The sequence below is a fragment of the Podarcis gaigeae genome, assembly GCF_964106915.1.
Source record: "Podarcis gaigeae genome assembly, chromosome: 9".
Classification (NCBI taxonomy): Eukaryota; Metazoa; Chordata; class Lepidosauria; order Squamata; family Lacertidae; genus Podarcis; species Podarcis gaigeae.
Window position 1 is genome coordinate 36,382,702 of NC_139685.1, and position 26,744 is coordinate 36,409,445.

The following is a 26,744-nucleotide window of genomic DNA, read 5'->3' on the forward strand; positions in this document are numbered from 1 at the left end:
TTAATCACAGGTCAACCTGCTGGCCTTAAAACTCAATAGATGTGACACAAGACTTGACAGAGGCCACTCCATTGGTATTTAGTAAGCCACAACCTGTCTGTTTTTCGATTATGCTAGCTCTTACTGTGCATTTGCCAAAATTCTGCATGAACACACTTGTTTTGTTTGTTTTCTCTTCTAATCCTTTCTTTTAAATGTTATGGAAAATATGTGTAAATTTTCCTTATACAGTGGTACCGCAGGTTAAGAACTTAATTCACTCTTAACCTGAAACTGTTCTTAACCCGAGGTACCACTTTAGCTAATGGGGCCTCCCATTGCTGCTGCACAATTTCTGTTTTCATCCTGAAGCAAAGTTCTTAACCCAAGGTACTATTTCTGGGTTAGCAGAGTCTGTAACCTGAAGCGTCTGTAACCTCAGGAACCACTGTATTGCATAATTCTTCATTTAAAAAAGTCTACTCTAATTCAAATCACTTTATAATTGCTTTATTTTTCTTTTTTTTAGCTGCCCTAATAGTATAGGATTCCATGGTCATTTTCTTGTTTTATTGGTCTCTGCCCCACCCCTGCACAGAAACCAAGTTCAGCCCTCTAATATCTCCACCTGGTCCTCAGGATTCTCCCCAAGCCACAACTCCTCACTAGACACACACCCTTCCCTGCTTGGCACCTTCCACAAATGTTTTTGCCTGTCCAGAATTTGTCCTTGAACTCTGATAATGCCTCTTGCTGGCCTGGATGGAGAACAGAAAGGGGTGTCTTGTTTCCATTCTGGCTGGCCATTATAAGAACTTATAAGTAGCTTTAAGGAATTGTGCCTGAGATTACTCGTTTTCCTCTTCCCTCCTCAGCCCTCTTTCCTTTTGTGCTGTGTCTTTTAGATTGTAAACCTGTGGGCAAGGATGTCTTGCTTGTATTGAGCTTCTGCATAGCCCCCTGGGAGCTTTTTCGGCAGAAGAACAGAGTAAAAATGTTTTAATTGAATGGATGAATGAATGAATGGATGGATGGATAAATAAATAAATAAATAAATAATGTGGGTGGAAAACAAGAGCTACACAAACATGTCTGTTCCAGATATAAAATGAAACCAGATAGAAGAAATTATTAATGACAGCACTTGGAAGAAAGTTGCTGAAGCAATGGGACACAGATGGCCAGAATGCTGCCTGAAACACTGCAGGCAATGTTCAGCATGCATACAATTGGGCAGATGTGAGAGATGTGTTGGGAGTGTGAATAATGGTCTGCTCTTTAAAGGACACAGAACAAATCTGCCTACTACAGAGAAATGTTTGAAAGACTATATATAGAAAATATTTAGGAACAGACATGCCAGCATAAGGCTCAGAGAGTGTTCTTCTTGCCAATAACGAGTAAAAGGATTGATATCTATGCATCAAAGAATCCAGTCTATTAAAAGATAAAAACCAACAACAAGCTACGGAGGCAAAAGCTCTTGTTACAGAGAGAGCAATCAATACACCAATTGGCACCATCACCAGCTGGGCTGTAACTATAAGACGGCTCTGTGTTCCTTCTAAGTTCCACTCAAACAATGTTTCTTCTTGCCCTTACCTGGCTAAAGATGGCCAGCCATACAGACAAGACACAAATACCTTCTTCCTTGAGGGCTTTTGCATACCGTTGTCTCATCAGTGACCTCAAAGTGGTCCACATGTAACAAACCACATTGACACGAAGCATAAAACAGATTAAACATCAACCATAAAACAATTACAGGCACCTCCCCACTTGTGCAGGATCCTGCTGACACACAAGCCATTTTTTGTGCCTAAAGGGGATGGGGCAGGGGTGGAACAGGGCCCTTTATCAAAAGATCCCAGGGCAGTGTACAACATTAAAAACACATTACAGAACATCGGTGATAAAAACATAATAAAAACATCTTCTACATAATGAAAAGCATACTGATAGACAGCCTGGTCATAAAATAGTCATCCTAATAACAGTTCTCTCCCCCATACTTTTACAGGCCACAGATTGCAGCGGTACTTCGGGTTAAGAACTTAATTCGTTCTGGAGGTCCATTCTTAACCTGAAACTGTTCTTAACCTGAAGCACCACTTTAGCTAATGGGGCCTCCTGCTGCTGCCGCACCGCACAATTTCTGTTCTCATCCTGAAGCAAAGTTTTTAACCCGAGGTACCACTCTGGGTTAGCGGAGTCTCTAACCTGAAGCGTCTGTAACCTGAAGCATCTGTAACCCGAGGTACCACTGTATTTAATAGCCATAGGCCTGGGTAAAGAGAAATGTTTTTGCCTTGCATCTAAATACATGTCATGATGGCACCAGACAAGCCTCTCTGGGAAGACCATTCCACAATCAAGGAGCCACCACAGAAAATGCCTATTCTCTTGTTGGAGATTCCCCTGTATAATCAGCTCTGTGGCATGGAAGAAGACCAAAAGCTCTAAAAATGTTCTAAGCATGGCCTTCAAAAGCTTTAGAAAGCTTTATCGTGTGATGAAATCAGTTCCATAAAATGGAGCCCAATTACCAAAAAGGACTTCCTCAAGGTTCCTACCTGATGAGCTTCACCTGTTGGAGTGACACATACAGATGGGAAACGAAGCAATAGGACCACCCCAAAACTTTGCAGGTGCAAACAAGTATGAAAAATAGGATCGTATATCGTGCCATCGTGAACACAAATCATTATAGATGAACAGGAAACGGGAATGTCCAGAGTAGCCCCTGGTGCTTTCATTTCCCCATTCCCACACCTTCAAAAGCAGGTGGCTAGAGGACAGAATGGAGTTTTGTTGCTGCCCTTACCAACAAAGGTCCGTATAGTTAAAGCTATGGTTCTCCCAGTAGTGATGTATGGAAGTGAGAGCTGGATCATAAAGAAGGCTGATCGCCGAAGAATTGATGCTTTTGAATTATGGTGCTGGAGGAGACTCTTGAGAGTCTCATGGATTGCAAGAAGATCAAACCTATCCATTCTGAAGGAAATCAGCCCTGAGTGCTCACTGGAAGGACAGATCCTGAAGCTGAGGCTCCAAGACTTTGGCCACCTCATAAGAAGAGAAGACTCCCTGGAAAAGACCCTGATGTTGGGAAAGATTGAGGGCACAATGAGAAGGGGACAACAGAGATGGCTGGACAGTGTTCTTGAAGCTACCAGCATGAGTTTGACCAAACTGCAGGAGGCAGAGGAAGACAGGAGTGCCTGGCGTGCTCTGGTCCATGGGGTCACGAAGAGTTGGACATGACTAAACGACTAAACAACAACAGCCCACTCACAATCTCAGTGCATATGATCCAAATGTGAAAACAGAACCTATGCATGGAATGCACAAAGGTTCTCTCCATTCAGGAGGGGAGTCTGCATTTTGAAGTTACTAATTGTGTGTACAGAACCTACACATGTACAAGTTATATGCATGCAGGCACATCAAATTCAGTGAGAGGCGCAGCGACCAGTCTTGGTTTCCTACGTCACACCTGTGCAGTTTTTTAAAAAGGTGTGAAAGAGGCTTCTGCTGCTTCTTTCCTGGCATTTTCGGAAATGGACATTTTCTTAGCAAGCAAGCACAGTTACTAAATTTAAAAACCTGTCACAGTCAAACTGGCCTTGGTGACAACGCTTCGAGGGAAAATAGCACATTACAGACAACACTGAAATGAATTTGATGGGCTCCCCCAAAAACTGTGGTTAGGAGAGAAAGTGCTCCTGGACCCACCCCTATCTCTTAATCTTATGACTTAAATTAAATCAGAAAAAAGAAAAGAACAAAAAGCCCATAAATATCTGTCCTGCGATGATCCCTTACACACACACAGACACTTTCTCTGGTTTCTATCCAGGTATCTCAAGATTGAAGAAATCTATTTGCATGTACCTATTTGTCACCACAGTGGGTAATAGCTCTATCAATCCCTTTCCCGCTGTCATGGAACACTCCTTTATTTGCAGCCACACCCCGAACTTAAATACAGTGTTGATGTACTTTTAAAAACTGAAATTATGGAGAGTGAAAACAGCACATATACTTCATTATTTTTATTTTAAACGTATTTCAATCTAAGAATGGATTACAAAAATGGCTACTTAAACCAACTCCTGTCTCTAGGCTTTTTAAATGCCTCCCACAAAGGCAGTGGCTGGCATTAACAATGTAGAATTTTCAGATTCTAACATAGCCTGGCCTTAATTACTGTGGTGCATTGGTTAGAACATTGGAATAAGAGAAGATTCAGCATCAAATCCCCTTTCATATTCATTGCTTGCTGGGCGTCCTTGGGCTACTCACCAACTCTTGGTCAAAGCTACCTCAGAGTTTGATTGACTCATAGGAGGAGAACCATTTCATGCAGGTACTGTGCCAGAAACCAGCCAGTTCAGCACCAGCTGACAGCCCCTGGGCTTGAGCAATAAATTGAAGACTAAAGCACACATAGGAGAAATGGAATGTATACTTAGGAATGGAAAGGCAACCCAGTCCAAGTAACTGAGCAAGACTTTTTTAAATCATAGAGTCTATGGGAGTGGATGTCACCGTTGCCATCAGCACACTGTGAAGTAAATTCCTTAACAATGGTGGATGTTACCTTATCATTCATTATCTACACAGGATATGTCCAAAGTACCTATATCAAGTAAACATTGGCAAAGCATTTAATATTTCTCTTCCTCAGCTGCATACGGAGAAAGGAACTGTCACAATGCCATGTATATCCAAGACATATCTGTGGAAAGAGGATGCTGCAAATAAAGAAGGAGGGTCCTTAAAAAAAAAAATATTACAGGGCAATAGTAATTTGTTAAATGGAAACAAAGGCCTTCTGTATCTTCCCTGTCTTTTCTGTCTCGGGATGATTAAGGAGATGTGGAACATTTTACAAAGAAAACCCCAGAAGTGCTGTGTTGGCTACAGAAATGTTTATGTTGGGAAAAGTCACCACTTTCTCGTGCAGCTTGGCCATTTTTATCTTATCAACCTCAGTTTTTGTCTTTTATGTCAGTGGCTACATGTTACAGATGATTGAACCTCTGGCCTTCCTGGTTAAAAACAAGATTGAACAGCAGCAACGTTCGCTGTTAATGCCATGCCTAGATAGGATGCAGGCCCTTGCAGGATCAGAACCACGATAAGTAGACTCTAATTCTGTTAGGGGTCATTGAGAAGATGGCAACTGGGTCAAGCAGATCTAGCTCATAACCTGCTTGCTGAGGCAGCTGCCTAAATGCGGTATGGAAACAGTCTGCTTGGGCATATAAAAGACATTCAGAAAATAAAAAGGGAAAGAGTTGCTTTAGAGAGGGGCAAGCAAGATTTACTATTCTCAGGACTTATCCAGACCGACTTTCTTTCTTTCTTTCTTTCTTTCTTTCTTTCTTTCTTTCTTTCTTTTTGCATTTCTAGGCACAGGTCTGCTCTTTAAAGCACTCTGTCATAATGTTAAAACAAAAAAAAATCCTTCCAGTAGTACCTTAAAGACCAACTAAGTCAGTTCTTGGTATGAGCTTTCGTGTGCATGCACACTTCTTCAGATACACAGCTGTGTATCTGAAGAAGTGTGCATGCACACGAAAGCTCATACCAAGAACTGACTTAGTTGGTCTTTAAGGTGCTACTGGAAGGAATTTTTTTTGTTTTGACTATGGCAGACCAACACGGCTACCTATCTGTAACTGTCATAATGTTGTTTTTCTTGGGGGGGGGGTTGGGGGGGTTGCCCTGACACTTTCCCCACAAAAGCCCGCTCATTACCACTTATAGATCTTATAGAGTTGGAAGAGACCACAAGGGTCATCTAGTCCAACCCCCTGCAATGCAGGAATCTTTTGCCTAATGTGGGGCTCAAACCCACGACCCTGAGATTAAGAGTCCCAGGCTCTACCGACTGAATCAGAGCCGACGACAATCCACAAAAATTGCCACGCGTTCCAATTCAGCATTAAAGAGCAGGGTGTCCTGGGGAAAGCGGAAGAGCAAAGAAATTAAACCAGCCGGATACAGAGCTTTAAAGCGTGGACCTGTGTCTAAAAAATGTGGGGGGAAAGGTAAGTGTGGGTGAGCCCTTAGTGTGAAAATGTACCATGTATGACAGGAGGCACTTCAGGCCCTCCAGATGTCATTGGAGTATAACTGCCAACAAGGAGAAAAAGGCGAACCTACCCAATTTGTACTTACCAGAACAATATGTCAACTGAAACACAGACAGACATCCTGTGAAATCTGCACTTCTCCAGATTGCAAAAATGAACCAATCCCCAACCATTGGCCATGCTGGTTGAGACTGATGTGGGTTGAAGCCCAACAACCATCTGGAGAAAATACCTTTAGAATCAACCAGGCTGAAATGATTGAAAAGTATTACAAGACCAAGATGATCATATATATTAATGTATGTTAGTCTCATTTTTGTGCCAACATGGGGCAATTGCAAGTTATTACTCTAATAAACTGGACTCTTTCCTTCCAACCCCATGCTATGTTTAACTACCAAGAATGTCTTAGAACCCTTCATCAGCATATCATCAAACTGTGTGTCTCATATTCCAGCACTCATAATAACATTATTGTCATGACCTGCCAAGATCTCTCTCCTTTGAGTAAAGCTCTGACATATCCATTAAGAATGAAGACCTTTTAATCTATGATACAAACTGGGAATTAGAACATTTTCAGATGTGAGGCTGGAATTGGCTTTTCATTAAATCATCCTTTAGTTCAAATGTAAAAACTGCATGATATCCCTCGCAGTTTCAATTTCTCGTCTATGCACTATCAATATTAACAACTATCTCAATTTCATTTCCGTATATGCTATTATTTTTTGTTTATGTGATTTCTTACATTAAATAAAATCCAATTTTAAAAACCCACAACTTTCACAAATCCACAAATTGTGTGAGAGGTGCTCGGAGGTGCCTTTGAGTGCCTAATGCAAAGGCAATCTAATTTTAATATTTCAGAAAGCCTGTGATAGGCATTTCTGGCACAAATCTCAAAAAATACAATGTGTAAGAATATGTATATATGTGTATATATATATATATATTGCAAGAACGTACTTGATGCCAGTTCTACCCAAAACACTTTCTCTTTAACTGATAATAGAAGCTTCATGGGCGTAGATTCACAAAACAACCAGCGAATTTTTCTAAAAGAAGTTTACTTTTCTTATATTCTGAGACATCTTCTACTATACATACTTCCTAGTCTTAGGAATGACTCTATACATGTTGATTGTAGGCCACACAGCTAAGTTTTTAAAACCAAAGACGGGAGGGATTTGCCCCATTGTTGCTGTAGATGTTGGGAGGGGGAAATCTGTGGTCAGCAAATCGGAAAGCTACATTAGACATGCCTGAACCCAGTGGGACTTCCAACTTTCCCTTGAACGGCATCCTCTCATGCCATATAATAAAGTGCATATGAAATTCTTCTCAATGTGAATTTATTTATTTATGCATTTATTCAGCATGGGAAGCTGCCGTTCTGGAAGCACATCCAAAGCCCCAAAGGTTACATTAATCAAATTGTATGATTCTGTGAGCCATAGTCATGGTGAGGTGTGCCTTCTACCACAGAAATAGTCATGTGAACTAGTTCTTAGCCAGGAAAAATAAGATGGAAACAAGTATGTCACTACACAGTTATTTAAGAACGAGCAAAAATGCCCACGCAAACCCTTCCAGCCAGTGACATTGCTATTTGGAACTATGAGTACCATGCTCCAAAACTACATTGATTTAGACTTCATGTTGATAGATGGTGCTGCCATTGATTCTCATCTAGCTTTCCAGGCACCTCAGCAAAGTTGATGTCACTGTGTGATTACAGTAGTGAAAATAAAAGGACAGTGACAATTTTTATTCTACACAAGGAAGATTTACTTGACTGAGTTTAGCCCCTATGTCAGATACTTCCCATCAAAAGTTTTTTTTTAAAATTATTTATTTTTTTCACAAGCAGTACATGAAGCAATCAAGGATTGCAAAAACTTGCTTTTGGATACTAATTATTTGGATGTCTCACATTGAAATCCTTTGCAAGTTTATTTGGAACCAAGTTCCACTGACCCAATGAGACTTACTCAAGCAGGCACAGCGCTGTAGCTGAAAAGACATAGCTAAAAGTCTCCTGTTTAAATTGGCTGAAAAGAAAGAGAGGCATGGTGCATGATCAAGAAAACTAGGGGTTGAACCAACTGTGCTACCCAGCTGACAGTAAGTCTTCCAACAGCCGATTGCAGCAGGAAGCAATTGTCAGTGATTTCTCCTCCCCTTTCAGCCCCTCACTGTGCCCTGCTAAATCTGCTCTGGAAGATGGTCTCCCAGCCATCTGGAGCAGATACAGGGAGAGGAAGGAGGAGGAATCCCTGAAAATGTCTCCCTTCCCTGTTTGGTGACAGAAGCCTTAACGTCAGCTGAATGACCCCACTGGATACAACCCTATGCCAGGAATATCAAAGGCTTGCATGTATTCCCAGCTTATTACTACTGGTCAAGGAGAGACATAACTCAGAAGCCTTGCTTGACATATGCATCAAACACCCCTCCCAATCTTCTCTGTACAACTCTGTGCCTATCCTAAGGTATCCCTCTTCTGTTGACTATCATGCAGCTTGAGCTAGAGACAGATAATTGCCTTTGTCAGAAATGGTATGATAGAGGCATTGTTGCCTGCGGTTGCCATATGTCCTCTTTTTCCAGGACACGTCCTCTTTTTAATGGGTAGAGTTGTCATAGCAATCCACAGTTAAAAGTAGAAGTTGGCAAATGTGTCCTCTCTTTTGCTCTTCAAAATATGGCAACCTTGACTCATCCCACTGCCAGCTTTGATTAACAGGACTTTGTAGCGTTTCAAAAACAGCTTAAAAATCTTTCTTCACCATAGATGACGGTTGGACAAAAGGGGTGTGTGGGTGTGGGTGTGGGTGTGTACACCAAAGTTAACAAGACCTGTAACACACTTCTAGCAACTGTCTTAAAAACGAATGCCTACCAGCCATAGTTGCCCACAAATGCGGCTAATTCCTCAAAAAGAACTCCTTCTCACACCCCCTCTGTTCCCTGTTGTTTACCTCATCTGCTTCTTCCTCAGTTTCATTGCTTATTCTCATCTTGTTCTGCTAACACCTATTAATTTATGTGCTCCATCTATCATATCAGTCTTATGTTGTCAATTGTGTTTGTCCAGTTTCTATGGCTGGATTAGGAGGAGGGGTGTGAATTAACTTTCCTTTTTTATTGCCAATATTATGTCACTGCCTTCCAGAAACAGAAGCCCAGAATGTGGTACCATTTTCTCTCTCTCTCTTGCATCTTGATCTCATTTTACATTGAGACTGGGCCATGCACTTTGAATTATGACCTCTGCATATATTTCTCACTGTTCTCAAACCTGAGTGTTAAATCTTTGACAATTAAATTTGTTGAACTCTGACCTTCCGCTTCTCAACAAATAAGGGTAGGCATTTTTAAAACAGGCACATGCACGCTACTCTTTCTGGAAGAAGAAGAAGAAAAGCTTCACTGTACAAACACCAACTATTATTCGTTTCTGATGACAAATTCTCCGTTGGATATATTTTTTAAACAGTCTTTCCAACTTTAATTAAAGCTGTGTCTATTGAAGGTGTCTACAAAAGCAGACAAAGCTATCTGAGAAAAGTGTATAGTTCAGCTGTAAATTAATAGCCACCATGCAGAGAGAAGAAGAATGCAAGTCTTGTTTCTAAAAAAGCAGGGTCAACAATATCAAATATTGATTCATCATCAAAACATTTGTTAATACATTGAATTCTGTACCTATTCTTTCAACCATTTGGACCAGCTTGGTAAATGTAATAATAAGTATTTCAAACATCTTTCAGGAAGCTCTCTTATTCTCCAAAACACTATAAAAGAAAAACTGTTGGTGAATTAATTTGTGAATTATTTGTCTATTGCTTTCATTTTATTATCTGCATGACATCCAACTCAAAGTTCAAATAAATAAATAGCCATTCCAGTAAACATTCATGTTCTAAAGCTGTATAATAAACAGAGCAGGCAGGCCTTATTATTATTATATAGTTATAAGACTCCAAAGGCATAATAGCTCCAGGTCTGCTTATCTTTCAAAATGCAAAAGACCAAAAATAGCTGAAGTGTCACCCTGTTCAATGTCACTGTTTGTGTGTTCTAATTTTAGGAGTTCTATTGTTAGGCTTTTGCTCATGCGAGATGCTTTTAGGATCAGTGGCAATCCTACAATCATGAAACAATCTTTCCACCTGAGCATGCAGGCTTTACTCATTGCCATGGAAGCCAATCAGAGCGGCCAAAATTGTTTTACTGCTCCTTCCTCCCCCATGCTTTACATGCATTCCCCCCCACTAACTGCACAAGCAGAATATTGAAGGGGAAAATTTCCTCCAGAAATTTCAAGGTGGAGAAGAGCCAGAAATTGTGGCTACTTCTGGCTGATCTCTGTAGAAAACAATGGAGTTGGGATCTAGATACATTTAAAACAAATTGTGAAAATGCTCTTTAAATATTTTTTTTGAAAAAATATATTGAATTTGCCATAGCTCACCGTCGCCATCTAGTGTCACATTTGTATAATGCACCTTACAACACACTTAAAACGTTTTATTTGCAACTGTATAGCTGAGTTGAGAGATATTTTTTGCTGAAACATTGACCTTGCAAACACAAGATCACCAAAATTGTTGCATGTTGCGGGGGAGGGGGATCTCTTTTAGCTTTGAGGATGTTGCATGCCTATTTTTTCAGATCTGAACAGCTGTGGTTACTAAAAGAATTAAACATATCCAGGGATATGCCTCCCCTAAAACACACAAAATGTCCTGCATAAACTATCCACAATATGTATCAAATTATGAACTGTTCCAGTACAGTATTTACATATCTGAAGAGTTTTGAAGCTAGGCACCTACAGCAGACCTTGCAGCAGACTAGGCATTTCCATCCTTGCTTGTGAAGAACAAAGACGAATCCAGAAGTTAGCTAAACGAGAGCAGTTCTGGCTATGTCAATGTGTAGGTCCAATCTCAAAGCCAAAGAAGGTTAGAGAGAAGGGCTCCACCTGAATGTCATACACAGCAGAACTGTGGATGTAGAAGCAGCCCTACCACTCTATAAAGTCCTGCTGGGCTCAGAGATGGGGCAGAAGTTACAATGGCTCCCCAAATGCCTACTATGGAAGCAGCCACTGTAGATCAGTATTTCCAACTGAGAGCGACTAGCAGCAGCTACTCAAAACAATTACAAATGGCCCAAGATGCAGAATGACTCACCTCTCCATCATTCGAAAGGCATTTTCAGTACCAAAGAGCTATTTACGTCATTGCAAAACTATGCTCCTGACCTGCGGTCAGTTTTTCTGCATGCAAAATCAGCAGCCGAACACACCACATTGTACACCAACAAAAGTAAGTACGCTTACTTTAAAGGTCATCCCATGACGGGAACAGAAAAACAGGCCACAAGAAACAAAGCGCAAAGTGTGACTCCCTTTGCATCAGATTCTGGAAATAATGTACTGAGCACAAGAATTTCAGACGGAAGTCATAGGGGACAAAGGAGTAATGGGTGAGGTTTCTTTAGGCTCTGTTAATTGAAGCAAGTTGGCCTACGTTCCAAAGCAAAGAGATGTTTTCACTCTTCAACCTTGCCCAAATGGAATTATATTCAAGAGATTATGGTGGTGAAGCCTCGCAAATATCCTTGTTTTTGTTCCAGCCCATAATTTATCCTTAACAGCATCCTTGAAAAAATGTTCAACACAATGATTATTATTTTTCTCTTGTTGTTATTCCCCTTCCACGCCCCTCCTCCCCCCACCAAAAGATTTTTCTGGACAACCTACCAATTAGAGGGGTGGAAGTGAATTTATATGACAAAGCGATATTCTATCCTAGCTAAACAATTATATTAAAATAAAATAACATTCCAGAACACCTCCTCCCTTTTGTGAAGGAGCGGAGGTTTCTTTTCCTCCTAAAGGAATAACTGGCACATCAATTTCTTCCTCCCACTTACCGCTATTCAGCCATACACTAAGGGTGTGCCCACATCGGCTGTCTGTCTAGGAGTCAGAATCTATGCCAGACTGAACATGCAATCTCTATAGGCTCCATTCATAGTGCACAGAGTAGTCTCCTGACATCTAGCTTCACACAACTTGCCCCCAGAGAATGGATTTCAGCAAAACAACAACAAAAACACATGCAAATCAAAGGCACCCCTCCCCCAAATGCAGATATTTTCTTAAGGTGTTCAAGCATTACATGGAGGAGAAAAAGTGTATTAGGTGGGGTGGGAGTATCAGTTTGCCCCCATGTGCCACCCAGATCTCACATTGAGCATACCCCAATAGCTTAGCTGAGCTTAAAAGTCTCCACACAATTGCAAACTCTGATACTGTCATGTTCTGGATCACGTGGGGACCTCTAATGCACTCGGCTGAAAATTCTTAGAAGTGCCCTTCAAGCCTTTATACTCAATACTTGGTCTCCTGTTATGCTGGGGACAGGGCTTGTGTGTGTGATCCTGATATCTTCTCCAGGCATTTGTTCTGAATGCTTGAAGAAGACTTAAATATTACACACACAAATCCCATGACTTAATCCCATGGAACTCATTAGACTAGTCTCAGTCATGACCTACTCCATTTAAATTGCTTTTCATTCAATTTCCTTTTTTGTATAATAATTTCTAACCATTCAGTTTCTAACCATCTATTCAGTAGTAGTTCCAATGAATATAAGAGAAAATGCAGTTTCCTGGTTCTCCAAAGTGGGACCACTGCTCCATTTTCAATAAACAATAGGCTGGAATTCCGTCCTATATCCCTCCATATAATATACATTTCCTATAAATCAATCTTCATTGATAACACCACTTGAAGATCCAACAACTAGTAAATTCAGGAGATCAAACACTTAAGGCCCAACCACACTTGGGTTTGTCCTGTGATTTCAAGTCACAGATCCAAGAGGTGTTTTGTCCCACCACTTTCCCCAGGAAAACCCATTGCTTACTTATGAATCTGAACAAACATCAATCCACAGAAAACCAGATTGACTTTTTCTCCAATTCAGCAGTAAACAGAGGGCTTTCCCGGGGACAGTGGTGAAAAATACAAAAACTGCTCAGACCCATGACTTGAAATCACTTGACATCACGGGACAAATGGAAGTGTGGATGGATCCTCAGTTGCAAGTGAAAAGAAAGCTGAACTGGACTGAAGGGAACGAGATAGGATGGATGAGATGAACAGAAAATGCAAGGTCAGGCCAGCCAACAACCCCAGGAGAAGCATTTGGGCAAGAAGAGAAATTATTCCAAGGAACAACTAGGAACAATACATGATAACAGAGATTAAGGCCTGGTCAGTTGCTGGCCTTCCTGGGCATGGCCCACAGCCAACGCTCAACCAAGTGGCAAGGCACTGCCCTTCTAGCAGGGCCTCTGATTGGCCCATTTACTTCTGGCAGGAATCCTGCTTGGTACTTCCTAATGGCTGGCAAACATGTGGGCTTCTGCTGCTGGGGATGGCAAATAGGATGAAGGTCGGTAACCATGGCCCACCTGAGATGGGTGAGCGGCCATTGCTGATAGACTGACAGAGGGAAAATTAAAGCAGTTCTAAATATAATGACCACTAACAACTAACACAATGCATGGCTGGGGCAGAAGAGGAACAGACTATGAAAAGTTTTCACATCAATGAAAGAAAATGCACAATAAAATTGGGAAGGTGGCAGCTAGAAACATCTGCATAATGGAGACAGAGGAGTATTCAAGTTTGTGACTCAGCAACAGTGATTGCCTTTTGGAGGTATGCTGAACAGTGAAATGAATTAGCCCAGTGCTAATTAAACTAAGGTTCCAATTAATATTAAACACTGATTGTTCAGTCAAGTGAAATGCTTGACTTAAGGAAGTATCTCTCACTCTTGCATCAAAACAGACCTCAAGGAAGGAAACAGTCCTTTCCCCTAAAGCCTTCAAACGCTACAGCAAACCCATAAAGAAGAAATGAATTAAAAGCCTTTGCCTGCATTCTTATACTGTACAAACAAAGCTGAAATGTAAATCTCTGACCTTGGTGAGTTCCATGCAGAAGCCAGAAAAGAGGAAGGAACAAGCAGCTAAAATAAGCAGATGGGTTGATGGGGCGGAAATAATAAACAGTGAAAGAAATTTCACTACTAGTAAAGATATTGAAAGGCTTAATCGGAGACGGAATACACTAAAACAATAGCTGAACAGTAAAGATAAAACTAACACAATCAGGGAAACATTCAAAACCACATCTTACACAGTGGGTTTTAATGAATTGTGTTGTTGGGAGCTCCTTAAAATTCTTCTTATATTTCACAGGATACGATGACTGGAGTTAAAGCAACACTCAATACCTCTTATTTTTGTTTTTATACCCCTCAGGCAATGACTTATTTAAAGGTATACACCTGATATACACCTATTCCTGAAGCTAAGCTAATGTGAGCCTAGACCAGGAGTCGGCAACCCGCGGCTCCGGAGCCGCATGTGGCTCTTTTACACCTTTGCCGCGGCTCCGGGGCAGATACTAGCGAGGGGAGGAGGCGCATTGTGCGCCCCGACACTCCCCATTGTGGCGGGCGCTGTACTGGCTGTGACGTTGCATGGGGCGGTGCGAGCGTTAGTCACGCACCGTCCCGACATCACCTTCCCGCCCGCCTGCCCGCTACATTGTAAGGGGCATGTACGCTGGTCACTGTTTTGAAGGGGAGTGAAGAACACACACAAAAAGGTAACTTGTTGATTTAATGTTTATTTCTATGAGGAGGAGTAATTCTGAGGGGTCAAACAAAGAAATAATTAAAAAGTGACAAAAAAGTTATTTTTATAATGACGAGTTTTGTGGCTCCCAGTTTTTTTTTTCTTCGGAAACGGGTCCAAGTGGCTCTTTTTGTCTTAAAGGTTGCAGACCCTTGGCCTAGACAGCACCTGAGTAGCAAGGGGATGAAAGGCTCCATTGACTCCCCATGTGTACTTGTCACCTGGGAGAAAGGGTGAGATACAAATGTAGAAAATAATGCAAAAGATAGTCGAGGAAAATATGCTGGTTGGGGCTGATGAGAGCCATAGTCCAAGACACTGAGGTGGACATAAGCTGATTCAATGAATGTATATGCCACCTTTCATATATTAATTGGGGCAGCTAACAAAATCTTATAATATTAAAAGGTATAAAACACTAAAAACAGGGTGTGGTTGCATTTGTGTGAGCAGTAATAATGAGCCAATAACTACAAATCCATATAAACAGTCAAGCCGAAAGGGAGCCAATTATAATAAAAGCCATTAGATTCCATTAAAAGCAAGGAAGAACAGAACAGATATTGCCTGGCACTTAAAACGTTACCAAAGGCAGCACTAGGTGAACATGGCAGGCTACCACTCCCACTTGGGAAGTTTCAATCTTTTGTACTAGCCCCATTAACCAGGGGTGCTTCCTGGCCCAGTTGGACTGGTGGCAGGCAGGCAGCAGAGGAACCAACTAGAACTCTCTTCAGGCCAGATACAAAAGGGGATGTGGTTCCGGCATCTTTCATAGTTGTGCAGAAGAAGGAATTGTAGCAGGTGCAGCTCACCACGAAAGCTACAGCTTCTGAAATTCTCTCTTCATGAAGGGCGCACGAGCCCTGTCGTCTTCTGCATCTGGCTACCCTAGGGGCTCCTCAAGTAGCATCCTCTGAGACCACTAGCAGAGGGGCCAAGTAGAAGCATTCATGGATGATAAAAGGTAAAGGGACCCCAGACCATTAGGTCCAGTCGTGGCCGACTCTGGGGTTGCAGCGCTCATCTCGCTTTACTGGCCGAGGCAGCCGGCATACAGCTTCCAGGTCATGTGGCCAGCATGACTAAGCTGCTTCTGGCAAACCAGAGCAGCGCACAGAAACGCCGTTTACCTTCCCGCCAGAGCGGTACCTATTTATCTACTTGCACTTTGACGTGCTTTCGAACTGCTAGGTTGGCAGGAGCAGGGACCGAGCAACGGGAGCTCACCCCGCCGCGGGGATTCGAACCGCGACCTTCTGATCGGCAAGCCCTAGGCTCAGTGGTTTAACCCACAGCGCCACCTACCAAATTGCTATGATGACTATGGTCTTACCTCTACTGTCAGAGGGAGTATGCCCCTGAATTCCAGTTGCTGGAAATCACAAGTGGGGAAAGTGTTGTGCTTGTTTTCTGCTTGTGGTCATCCCATCATGCATCTGGTTGGCCACTGTGAGAACAGGAAGTTGGATTAGATGGGTCTAATCCAGCAGATCACTTCTGATGTTCTTGAGTAGGGGGGAGTGGGAGGAGGTCTATGTCCCTCTGCTACCGGCACTGTGATTTCTGTCTGGAACCATGTCCACAAAACCCTGTGGACATCCTTCTATTTTCAGTTGACTGAGCAAAAGCAAGGCATATACACAGAAAGCTAAAGAGCTAAAGAGCCTCACGGAGCCTTCGCAAGGCACCTTTTCCTAAAGAAATATGCCATAACGATCAATCATTTGAACAAGATGATTGTCTCAACAGTCTTAGGCAAATCACTGTTTGTGTTGGATTAAATATTATGGCAGTTTTTATCAAGTTCTCTGCCAAACCTTGAAAACAAGATAAAAACCTGAATGAAGGGGAAATGAAGAGCAGCAAGGCTTGCTGAAACCTTAAACATACAGCAGCAGTCATTTTCAGACTAAAGCAAAGGCTCATCAACATGGCAGCTTGTTTTGAGTCTCAGAACTAGAGCTCCTAGAAAAAAATTATACCAGTTACTATTTAACCTTGGAACCAAATCTCATTGATTTGCACCTGAAGAACATCCTTATTTCTGTCTACGTTCAGATGGTGGAGAGAACACAAGAAGCTGCCATAAACCAGGTCAGATCATTCACCCATCTAGCTCAGTATTGTCTACACTGACAATGGGGAAGGTGATGGAGGGGACCAGCGTGTGTGTTCTCATACCTGCTTTATATTTTTCTAGGATGGGGTGAGCAGTCACATTTGCTTTCAGGGACCTCATGTCAGTGATGGGCCAGGCCAAAGGTAAAAGTGGTCAGGGCAATGAATGCAATTTTTACATGTGTGCAGTAGGCTAGTATCTTCACAGCCAGCTCTCAATCCTTCATCCAGGCAAGCAAGAAACATTATCAGAGTTCAAGGACACATCGCAGCCAGTCCTAAACACCCAACAGCATACCAGCGCTGGTGAAAGGTATGGCTCATGAGGGTTTGTTGCCTGGGAGAAAGTCTCAAGGGCCTGATAGAGAAGTCTGGAGGGCCACATTTTGGTGGGCAGGTGCTCCAGATGCTGCCTGACGAGTGCAGAATTGATCTGAGCTATTATTTCCTGTGAACTGGACACTTGGTTAAGGCATCTTAAGATTGCACTTATTAGCACTTGCAGCACATTGCTGGCTCACGTTCAGCCTGTGATCAACTAGATCCTTTTAAAATGTGTGCTGCTGCCAAGCCAGGTCTCCCTCATCCTATCCTTGTGCCCTTGATATATTGGTACCTAAATGCAGGGCTTTACATGTACCTCTGCTGAATTTCATCTTGTTAGTTATGGCCCAGTGTTCTGGCCAATTGAGAGCATTTCAAATCTTGATTCTGTGTTCTATGGTGTTTACCTGTCCCTCCTGGCTTTGTGTCATCTGCAAATTTGATAAGCATCTTCTCTGTACCTTTGTCTACCTTTGTCATTTATAAGAATGTTGAACAGGACAGGACAGAGCCCTGTGGGCATGGCACCACTCGAGAACTCCCTCCAGGCAGACGCTGTGCCATTAATGAGCACCCAATGAGCATGGTTACTGAATAAACATGGTATTCTATTTTTTTCCCTTCACAATTTATAGTTAGTCCACAAAGGCCATTATTTAAGTTATGACATATTTTGCCACACAGAGAGATCTGTGCAGAGCAATCCTATGCATAATTATCATTGGTCTTTTTTAATGGTTTAATGAGATTTTGTTTTCCTTTTAAAAATGATTTTTAGATATGCAATAGTTTTAACTGTTTGATATATGTAATTGATTTATATATAGTTTTTAATGCAATTCATAAATGATTTAAAATAATAAGATTTACCTGTTCAGTGGGACTTACTTCCCTATATGTGTGTTTAGCATTGCAGTATTAGGCTTTTGCATGCTTTCCTGGACACAGGCTCCAACTAACATAGTAACCATGCTTAGGATCACAGCCTCAGTGGAGGAAAAAAAACCTTCCTTATATCTCAGTAGACTTCTGTGTGTGAAAATTGTCTGAGTAAGCATCCATTTTACTGCAACTAAGCGCGTATAATCTTCTGGAACATGTGTGTTCACGTGGCAAAACAGAGTCACGCAATTTTCACACATGATAGCGGACAGTATTTTCCCCTGGCATGGGGGTGGGGGGACTTTATGTGTGAAGCTTCCCCAAGTGTCGAGAGGGGCATTTCCTCTAAGCACGCTTACAGCTCAGCCAAGGGACACTGACTCAGGAAGGAAGCCAGAGAACTGCAGATATGAGCTGAAACACTCATTTATCAAACTAGAGATTGTAGGCAAACTATTTACACTCTTTCTCTGGTCTGCTTTTAAGAACTGGCAGGGGAAAGAAGTGTTAGCAGCAGGTTGTGCTAACACATTTCTACAGAAAGTGGGGTGTGGGCAAAAGTCTTTCTTTGCTGTTCTATAACAAATCACCTCACATTTGATTTTAATTTTCACCAAGAGCAGAGTGCATCTGAGAACGTGCAGAATACCTTTCCCCTCTGAAGGGAAACAACTCTTGTTTTGCTTTTTAAATGGACAAAGTGCCTTCAAGTACATGCAAAAAGCCCTTTCCTTCGGAAAATATGCATCTGGAAAACTAAAGCATTTCAGTTCCAAGTTGGCTACATGCAGTGCAGACCCAGGGCTGCTTTTACCTATGGAGACAACTTTGGAAAGCAAACCCATTCCAAGTTAGCCACAGTCACCTTTGACAAAGGATTGGCCTTGTAATAGAGTGCTATAATTGCCAAAGCAACCTTAACAGTAAGACCAAAGAGGAAGAAAGGGGAGGAAATGATGCTGGAGCTGTAGAAGTTTTAGTTTTCTGAAGTATGGGTTAATGTTCATAAAATATGAAGTTGCTATGCTGGAAAAAGAGAGCAGTACAGATGTGAAAATGTGTAGAAAAGGGAATGTCCCTTTAAATAAAACAGGAGACATTTGTAATTCTAGTGCTGGACAAACATCAACTTGGTGTCAGCAAGCAAAATCCCTTGGACATTCAAGAGTGACTACAACACCATTTCCTTGGAATATGGATTTCTAAGGACTCTGACTTACTCTGTCCTATTCAAGAGCCAACACTCAAGTTCCTACTGCATTAAAAACTAATCCTCCTAGTTCTGCGAAATGTGTAATATGATCCAGTCCTTTTAATCAGAGACTGTAGCATCCATCTTTAGCCAGATCTTTATTAACAATCTTTTTTACCACCCCTTTTTGTTCATTTGAAAGTGTATTTATTTTAATTTTAAAGTATTAGCATGCCACTATAGCAACAATAACAAACTACTTATCGGACACAGCCCAATATAATTATATTCAAAGGGCCATGTTCTGAGTAGGCACACAGAGGACTGGGAAAAAATAGGTAGCAATAGAATGTTCCAGTATAAAACCCTTCAGAAATTAAAAACGTTGATTAAAGAAAGAAGACAAAATGGTAGTGCAACATTGGAAAATCCACTTAACTACAGCAGCAAATGGAAATCCTGTGGTCCTCAAACTGTTGTCAGACTGCCAACTCTCATCAGCCCCAGCTGATGAAACTGGCCAATGAAACTGGCCAAGTACAGATATTATTCCCCATGAAGGAATGCTTAACAGAATTCTAGATGGCAATCCCAAGTACACTGGCTGTTTGAATCTCCAGTGCATATTAGCTCAGAAGTAAAATCATCCAGTGGTTTTGTAGGTTAAAACCAAAAACCTTGGCATCAGCCTCATAGCTTACAGGCAGCCACTGCAGCCCGTTTAGAAGAGTAGTGTAATATATATGCAACTGGAGACCCCGCAGAGTAACCTCACTGCAGCATTCTGCAGCAGCTTCCAGATCAACCTCAAGGGAAGCCCCACACAGAAAGCGTTACAGTAATCCAACCCACAGACCCAGCGTCAGCACTTAGGCTTGCATGGGATTGCCAGGCTGGCCCAAAGGGGCTGACTCTGGCAGCTGCAACATTCTTCTCCACTCCATTATTGTTTTTTAAAAAAAAAAACAAAAACAAAAAATAATAGTCAGCAGTAGCTGGCCAGGAATGCACATTTTTATAGATGCTAATTTTATTATTTTTACTTTAAATATATATTATCCTTTTCTACAATAACTGGTGCTTTTTCCCAATATGTTCAGCCTCTGGGAAGCAGAAGCAAACTTAATTTAGTGTGCTCGTAATAGTGCTAAGATTTAAGTGAGTTTAAAATTTGTTTGGTTTTGCATTTATTTACTTAAGCCCGGGTTGTTGCTGTTGTTGTTTGTAATATAACATTTATTCTGCACTGGCCAAACTGTAGGTTTTTGTCATTTCTGGATTTACTGACATGTTCTGTATTCTGTATATTTGTATTTTCCATTGCTTCTGTATTTTGATGTTCATGGTGCAAAAAGTGGCATATAAGTACACTTAATCAATCAAAATACAAAACTGAGTAGATACATATAAATCAGAGTTAGGCAAATTTGTTTTGTTTTTATCTACCTTCCCAAGAAAATAGAAGCAGTTGTAAAGGGAGGCGGGGAAAGAAGATAAAAGTCGATTTGTGCTTAATGCACATTGCCATCTAATGCACACAAACACACACACAGAGCAAACAATTAAATCCAGGGTCTACAATTATCTAGCTGCACTACTGACAGGTCCCAAGCAACATTCATGGCAGAGGTTCAGCTAAACCCCTTCATAAATCACAAAACGGTCTGTGAAGGCTTTGACCACTTTAGAGTATACTGAGCTTTGTGTTATTCACAATATATTTAATCAGCCTGAGCCCCCCTCGCAAAATAGATTCCTGTACTCACATGGCAATTCTGGTTTTGCATGTAAAATGCAGGCTTCTCCGACTGTTGAAAGGCCTAATCCACATTTCAGATGGCTGGGAATCAAACTGCACCGCTGGTGCAGACTTGACTGTTTCCAGTGTGGCCTGGGGAGGGAAGCGTGGCTGCGATGTCGCAGTTCGTTCTCTCCATTCCAGCAACGTTTCTTTTACAGCGCCTTCTTCACACTGTCCTCAGGCTCCCCTTGCTGTACTCCTCCTGGCATTTTATGAGCACCTGAGGGATTTGTGACCTTTGGGGGCTTGCTTTTAACTTGCAGGACCTGGTTCTGTTGAGCTAGCAGCAGGTTTATCGGCCGCTTTTGACAGAAGTGGGACAGACTTCTGCAACCGACCGCAAACAGAGCTGTCCCTCCCTGATGACATCATCGAGCTGGGTGGAAGTTTACTCTTATCTGTGACATTTGTTTATTATTAATACAAAATTATACACTGCTGGATTGTTGAAAAAAACAAAAACAAACCCCTCGGAGCGGTTCCCCAAAAAGCAGTTTACCACATTTATATCCCATCTTTCTTCCAGTGAGCTCAAGGTGGCAATACATTGTTCTCTTCATCCCTACTTTATCCTCACAAAAAAAGAAGAAAATTCCCCGTGAGGTAACTTAGGCTGAGAAGAAGACTGGCTGACCTCCGGTCTTGGCCCATGAGCTTAGGAGCCAAGTGGGGATTTGAACCTTGTTTTCCCTCATCTTAGTCCAACACTCCAACTGCTATGCCCCACTGCAGTGCTCTATTATTGAGGAAGGGGCAGGTTCTAAAGGAAATTAAGATGCACCAGGTTTTATAACAGCCAAAAAATAAAAGAAAGGGGCTGCAGTTTCTCCATAGAATTCTCTGCCCCCAATGTAGCGTTTGCCAAGCGGGCGTCTGAGTTTACGAGGTGAAGAACATAAGAAGAGCCCTGCTGGATTTTAACAAAGGTCCCTCTAGTTCAGAATCCTGTTCTCACAGGGGCCAACCAGATGCTTAAGGCAAGGCAGATGCCAGATTTTTGGGGAGTCAGGGAGCACATTTGGAAATTTGAGAAGGTGCCGTGGGTGCCATTCACAAAATGGCTGCTGTGACAGCATGTAGAGGAGGCCAACCCACTGCAAACAGGAACAGGAATAGCAAACAGTCTCTCGTGCAGTGTGAACTTCTAGGGGGGATTTAATTAGACCTTTCACAGTCGCCACAGAAAGTACTGGTGGGCACACAGGCCCCCAGAAGCTCCCACATTAGCAAGCCCTGAATTTAGAAGACGGCAATGCCAATAACCTCAAGGCAAGACATCCACGTCTATTCCCCAAAATAAAGGGCCCTGCGAATGAACCGGGGACAGTTAAGCATGATGTGAGTGAATGCATCAGCTGAAGGATGTGACCTATTTCTAGTCCCATTAATTTTCATTACCTGTACACCTGAATATTATCTGAGAAGTGTCTTGTGCTTGCCTGCTAATCAAATAATGAAGTCTAAATCGTCTTTCATTGCTAGCACACCCACCTGTTCTTCTCGCAACGTGCTATGTTCGTGGCCATCCTTTTGCAGATGTGAATGCAATGCCATAAATGAATAGCTGGGATAAAAAGCCTCTCAGGATGATTGATTGGCCTAACATTTCAAAGCACTTGTATCTGGCCGTGATGGTAAGCAGGCTGCATTCTGTTCTGAGGGATGCAGAGTATGAATGTTCAGAAGAAAAACGGTAACTAAAAGAGAACATTGGTGACAAATGAACATTTAGAAGAGGGCACAGGAAGTCTGTGACTGCCCTGTCCTCTGCCCTTGCTGAATGGGATGTAAATATTTCCCAAGATAGTTACACAAGCAGTCCTGAATATTCATAAATGTAAATGAACTGGATTAAATTAACCCCTGCAAAGAAATGTGTTATTTCACTGATGACTGTGGTGAATTACTCCCCCCCCCACTTCTTAACTTTCTTTTTCAGTTTCTAAAAATACATATAACAAACAACCCTCATATACCCTGCCCCCAGAAACATTCCATGCATATACACTGTAAATAATACTGCCAAATATTAAGTAAATTTGTAAATAGTTTTGAATTGATTGCATCTGATAGGTGCTCTCCATCTTAAAAGATTGTCCTAGAGTGAGCCATGGGTAGCCGGTGGTGAGAGGACAATGCTGACCTTTCCGGTGTAATGAATAAACATGTGCCATACAGTATCAAGGTCACCTTTGGTTTGTGTGGTCCTGAGCACTCTAAGATATTAGACATGTGCATCAACACTGTTTGCAGCCCAAATTATGAGGCAAACAGGGATGGTTCAGGTGAGGTTTTCACATATTAAAGCTGAATCACACTGTCAATAAAGTATTCTGAGTTGGATCAGAGACTCTCAAAATCCTGAGCTGCTCTGTGGACTCAAGTGCCCCCCAATAGCTGCATTTCAGCATTTAAAATAAACTGGCCACTTCATTTCATTTGCAAAGGTAAAACCAATCTGAGTAGGGAAATGCCCTGAGCTTGAGAGGTTAGCAGGTGGAGGGGGTGGATTATTCAATTTGATGGACAGATCTAGGTTTTGATCACAGTAGCTTATTTTCCAGGGCACTCCAGCTACACTGATTTGAATAGAGAAGTTTGCAGGTTTTTAGTAGAGCTCATTATAGAGCCATTCCACTTTCCATCTCCCTCAGTTCAGTTCTAGGGCTTTTTTGTATGATTTTTAACATTATTATTCTAATCTTTTTTTGGTTTTCCAACAAACAATATCTGCTTTGATTATTCTTATATTCAATTTATTTTTCATTATATTTCTGCAGACTTCTCTTCCAGCCGTTCCCACCCATGTTCACCTACTGCACATGTTTGCTTATTTGTTGCTTATTACACATTTCCATTTATTTTTTTCTCCCAGTTTGCTGGTTTGAAATTTCATGCCCTGTTTCCCGCCCCCCCCCCCCGCTTACTCCAGTCACCAACCCCCATCTCCCTGTATCAGTTTCCCTCTTCTGTTTCCTTCTCCAGGACCACAACATATTCCCTCCCAATGCCTCTGTTTCCTTTCACAGGACCACAGTGTGTTCTTTATTCCTCAGCTTCCAAACCTACAAAAGGGTCACAATATCTTCTGCACCCAGCCACTCCAGACAAGCATCTCCCCATGACCAGCTTCCCATCAAAAGGAGAAAAAAATCTCCTCTCTCCCCCATCCTGATTTTGATTTCTTTCTTTCTCCCCTCACCTGTCTCCCTCGGTGCCAGTGAGAAAGAGAGGCGAGCCCCATCAGCATGTCATGGTGACACCTTCCTGTCCTGTTCTGCCCTCCTCTTCCTCCCAGGGTGACTTATTGGGACTCTGGAGTTGATTTCTGCAAGGACCAGCTTCCAGTTCTTGGCTCGGTCCACGTGCCTCTTATTCCCTCTAGTGGCTCAGAATCTCATCACAGCATGACAGTGGATCATTATGAATAAATATAGAGAAAGGTTTCCTCTCTAGGCCTGGTACTTTCCCCACCACCTAAACTTGCTTGTCCCTTAACTTAGCTCCCAGTTAATTTGCTCATTGACAGCGTACTATTACCCATTTACCATGGGGTTCCTCTCTCATTTCACCAGTTTCAGACTGATTGCCAGCGAAACACTAGTGAGGAAAGTTAAGTGATCGAACGCTCTTCCTGCAAAGAGTAAAGAGGAACTACAGCACTTATCATTCTTAAAGCTAGCAGATTTCATCCATTCAGAAGGGGCAACCATGCCTGCAAATTGCATCCAATTCTGAGATAAAATTTAAAAGTTATATGTAGTGTTCTTAAAACACACATAAAGACCTAAAAGGTTCCCTGTATGAAAACTCCTGGGTGGATCTTCCTGCAGTTTGGCAGACTTAGGGGCTCCTTAACCTGCAAATTTCATACACTTCTGTGCAAAGGAAAAAGGTTAGATACATTTTTTTAGATTCACTATTATAGTCAATAGGGAAGAGACAGAGCATTCAATCTAGCAGATCTGTTTTAGGAATGGGAAATAGGGAAGACACAGAGTGGATCCAAAACAGATCAGTTTGCTTCCCACTGCTACAGATACAAATACGAGATGGATATTGTACCCAGTGCACACCCTTGGTAAATCTGCCTTAATACAGTGGTGCCTCGCAAGACGAAATTAATTCGTTCCACAAGTCTTTTCGTCTTGCGAGTTTTTCGTCTTGCGAAGCACGGTTTCCCATAGGAATGCATTGAAAATCAATCAATGCGTTCCTATGGAAACCGCCTTCAGACCAGGTCCGGGGACAGTCTGTCCCCCGACCTCTTCTGAAGGCCGGCGGGGGGGGGGGGCGAAAGTCTTTGCTTCCCCCCCACCTGCCTTCTCCGCTGTCCGGGGCGATCTTAAAATGCTGGCGGGCGGCAGCGCTGCCGCCCGCCAGCATTTTAAAATCCCCCGGGAAGGCAGGCAGGGGGGACAAAGACTTTTGCCCTCCACCCGCCTTCAGAAGAGGTCCAGAGGGCTCTCCAAGCTGCGGATAGCAGCCTGCTGCCCCGCGCGAGGGGCGCTCTTAAGCAGAGTGCCCCTCGCGCAGCGCAGACATTCGCAGCTTGGGGAACCCTGCAGGACTTCCCCGCAGGGCTCTCCAAGCGGCGAATGTCGGCCCCGCGCAAGGGGCGCTCTGCTTAAGAGCGCCCCTCGCGCGGGGCAGCAAGCTGCGCACCTTCCCCTCTGTTCCCGGGCCTGTCCTGAAGGCTTGCGGTGGGAGGAGGGCTATCCTCCCCACCGACAACATTCAGAATGCTGTTCTGAATGTTGGCGGTGGGGAGGAAAAACCCTCCTCCCACCGCAAGCCCCGGGAACAGAGGAGAAGCGCTGCGCACCTTCCCCTCTGTTCCCGGACCTGTCCTGAAGGCTTGCAGTGGGAGGAGGGCTTTCCTCCCCACCGCCAACATTCAGAATGCTGTTCTGAATGTTGGCGGTGGGGAGGAAAAACCCTCCTCCCACCGCGAGCCCTGGGAACAGAGGAGAAGCGCTGCGCACCTTCCCCTCTGTTCCCGGACCTGTCCTGAAGGCTTGCAGTGGGAGGAGGGCTTTCCTCCCCACCGCCAACATTCAGAATGCTGTTCTGAATGTTGGCGGTGGGGAGGAAAAACCCTCCTCCCACCGCAAGCCCCGGGAACAGAGGAGAAGCCCTTCGCGCCTTCCCCTCTGTTCCCGGACCTCCCACCGCAAGCCTTAGGACAGGTCCGGGAACAGAGGAGAAGGCGCGCTGCGCTTCCCCACTGTCCCCGGAGATTTCCCTATGGGCTTTCGTCTTGCGAAGCAAGCCCATAGGGAAATTCGTCTTGCGAAGCCGCTAAAAAATCGGAAAACCCTTTCGTCTTGCAGGTTTTTCGTTTAGCGAGGCATTCGTCTTGCGGGGCACCACTGTATATTCAACAAGTTTATCAAAAGAAGAAATTACAATAGGTTTCTCTTGAAATATGTTTGTATGCAGACATATGTCTCCACCTAGTGATCACTAAGAATAAAGCAAGCCTCTAAACAAAAATCTAGTACCTATGAGTTAAATGTCAGGGAAGAGGAAATGCATCACTGAAAAGGAGTACTAAGGAGGAAACAGATGACATTTTTAAAAGTTAAGAAAAAGATAGGAAGCT

General features: G+C 42.7%; 1 protein-coding gene across 25 annotated transcripts in view; it reads right to left on the reverse strand.

Moving 5' to 3' along the window:
• The window catches only part of LOC310852500 (uncharacterized protein), a 105,687-nt gene extending 82,504 nt beyond the window's left edge, over positions 1-23,183 (reverse strand). For 3 of the 25 annotated variants that reach the window (XM_083756109.1, XM_083756107.1, XM_083756108.1), the window contains exon 1: positions 21,105-21,682. In XM_083756109.1, coding sequence (XP_083612235.1) covers positions 21,105-21,169 — 65 coding nt within the window. In that variant the 5' untranslated portion in view covers positions 21,170-21,682. Of the gene's footprint in view, positions 1-6,168; positions 6,333-9,794; positions 9,884-21,104; positions 21,684-21,773; positions 21,806-22,630 lie in introns of those variants that run through there. The other 22 variants (XR_014568135.1, XR_014568151.1, XR_014568155.1 and 19 more) reach the window with 22 other exon arrangements.
• Positions 23,184-26,744: the final 3,561 nt, after the last annotated feature.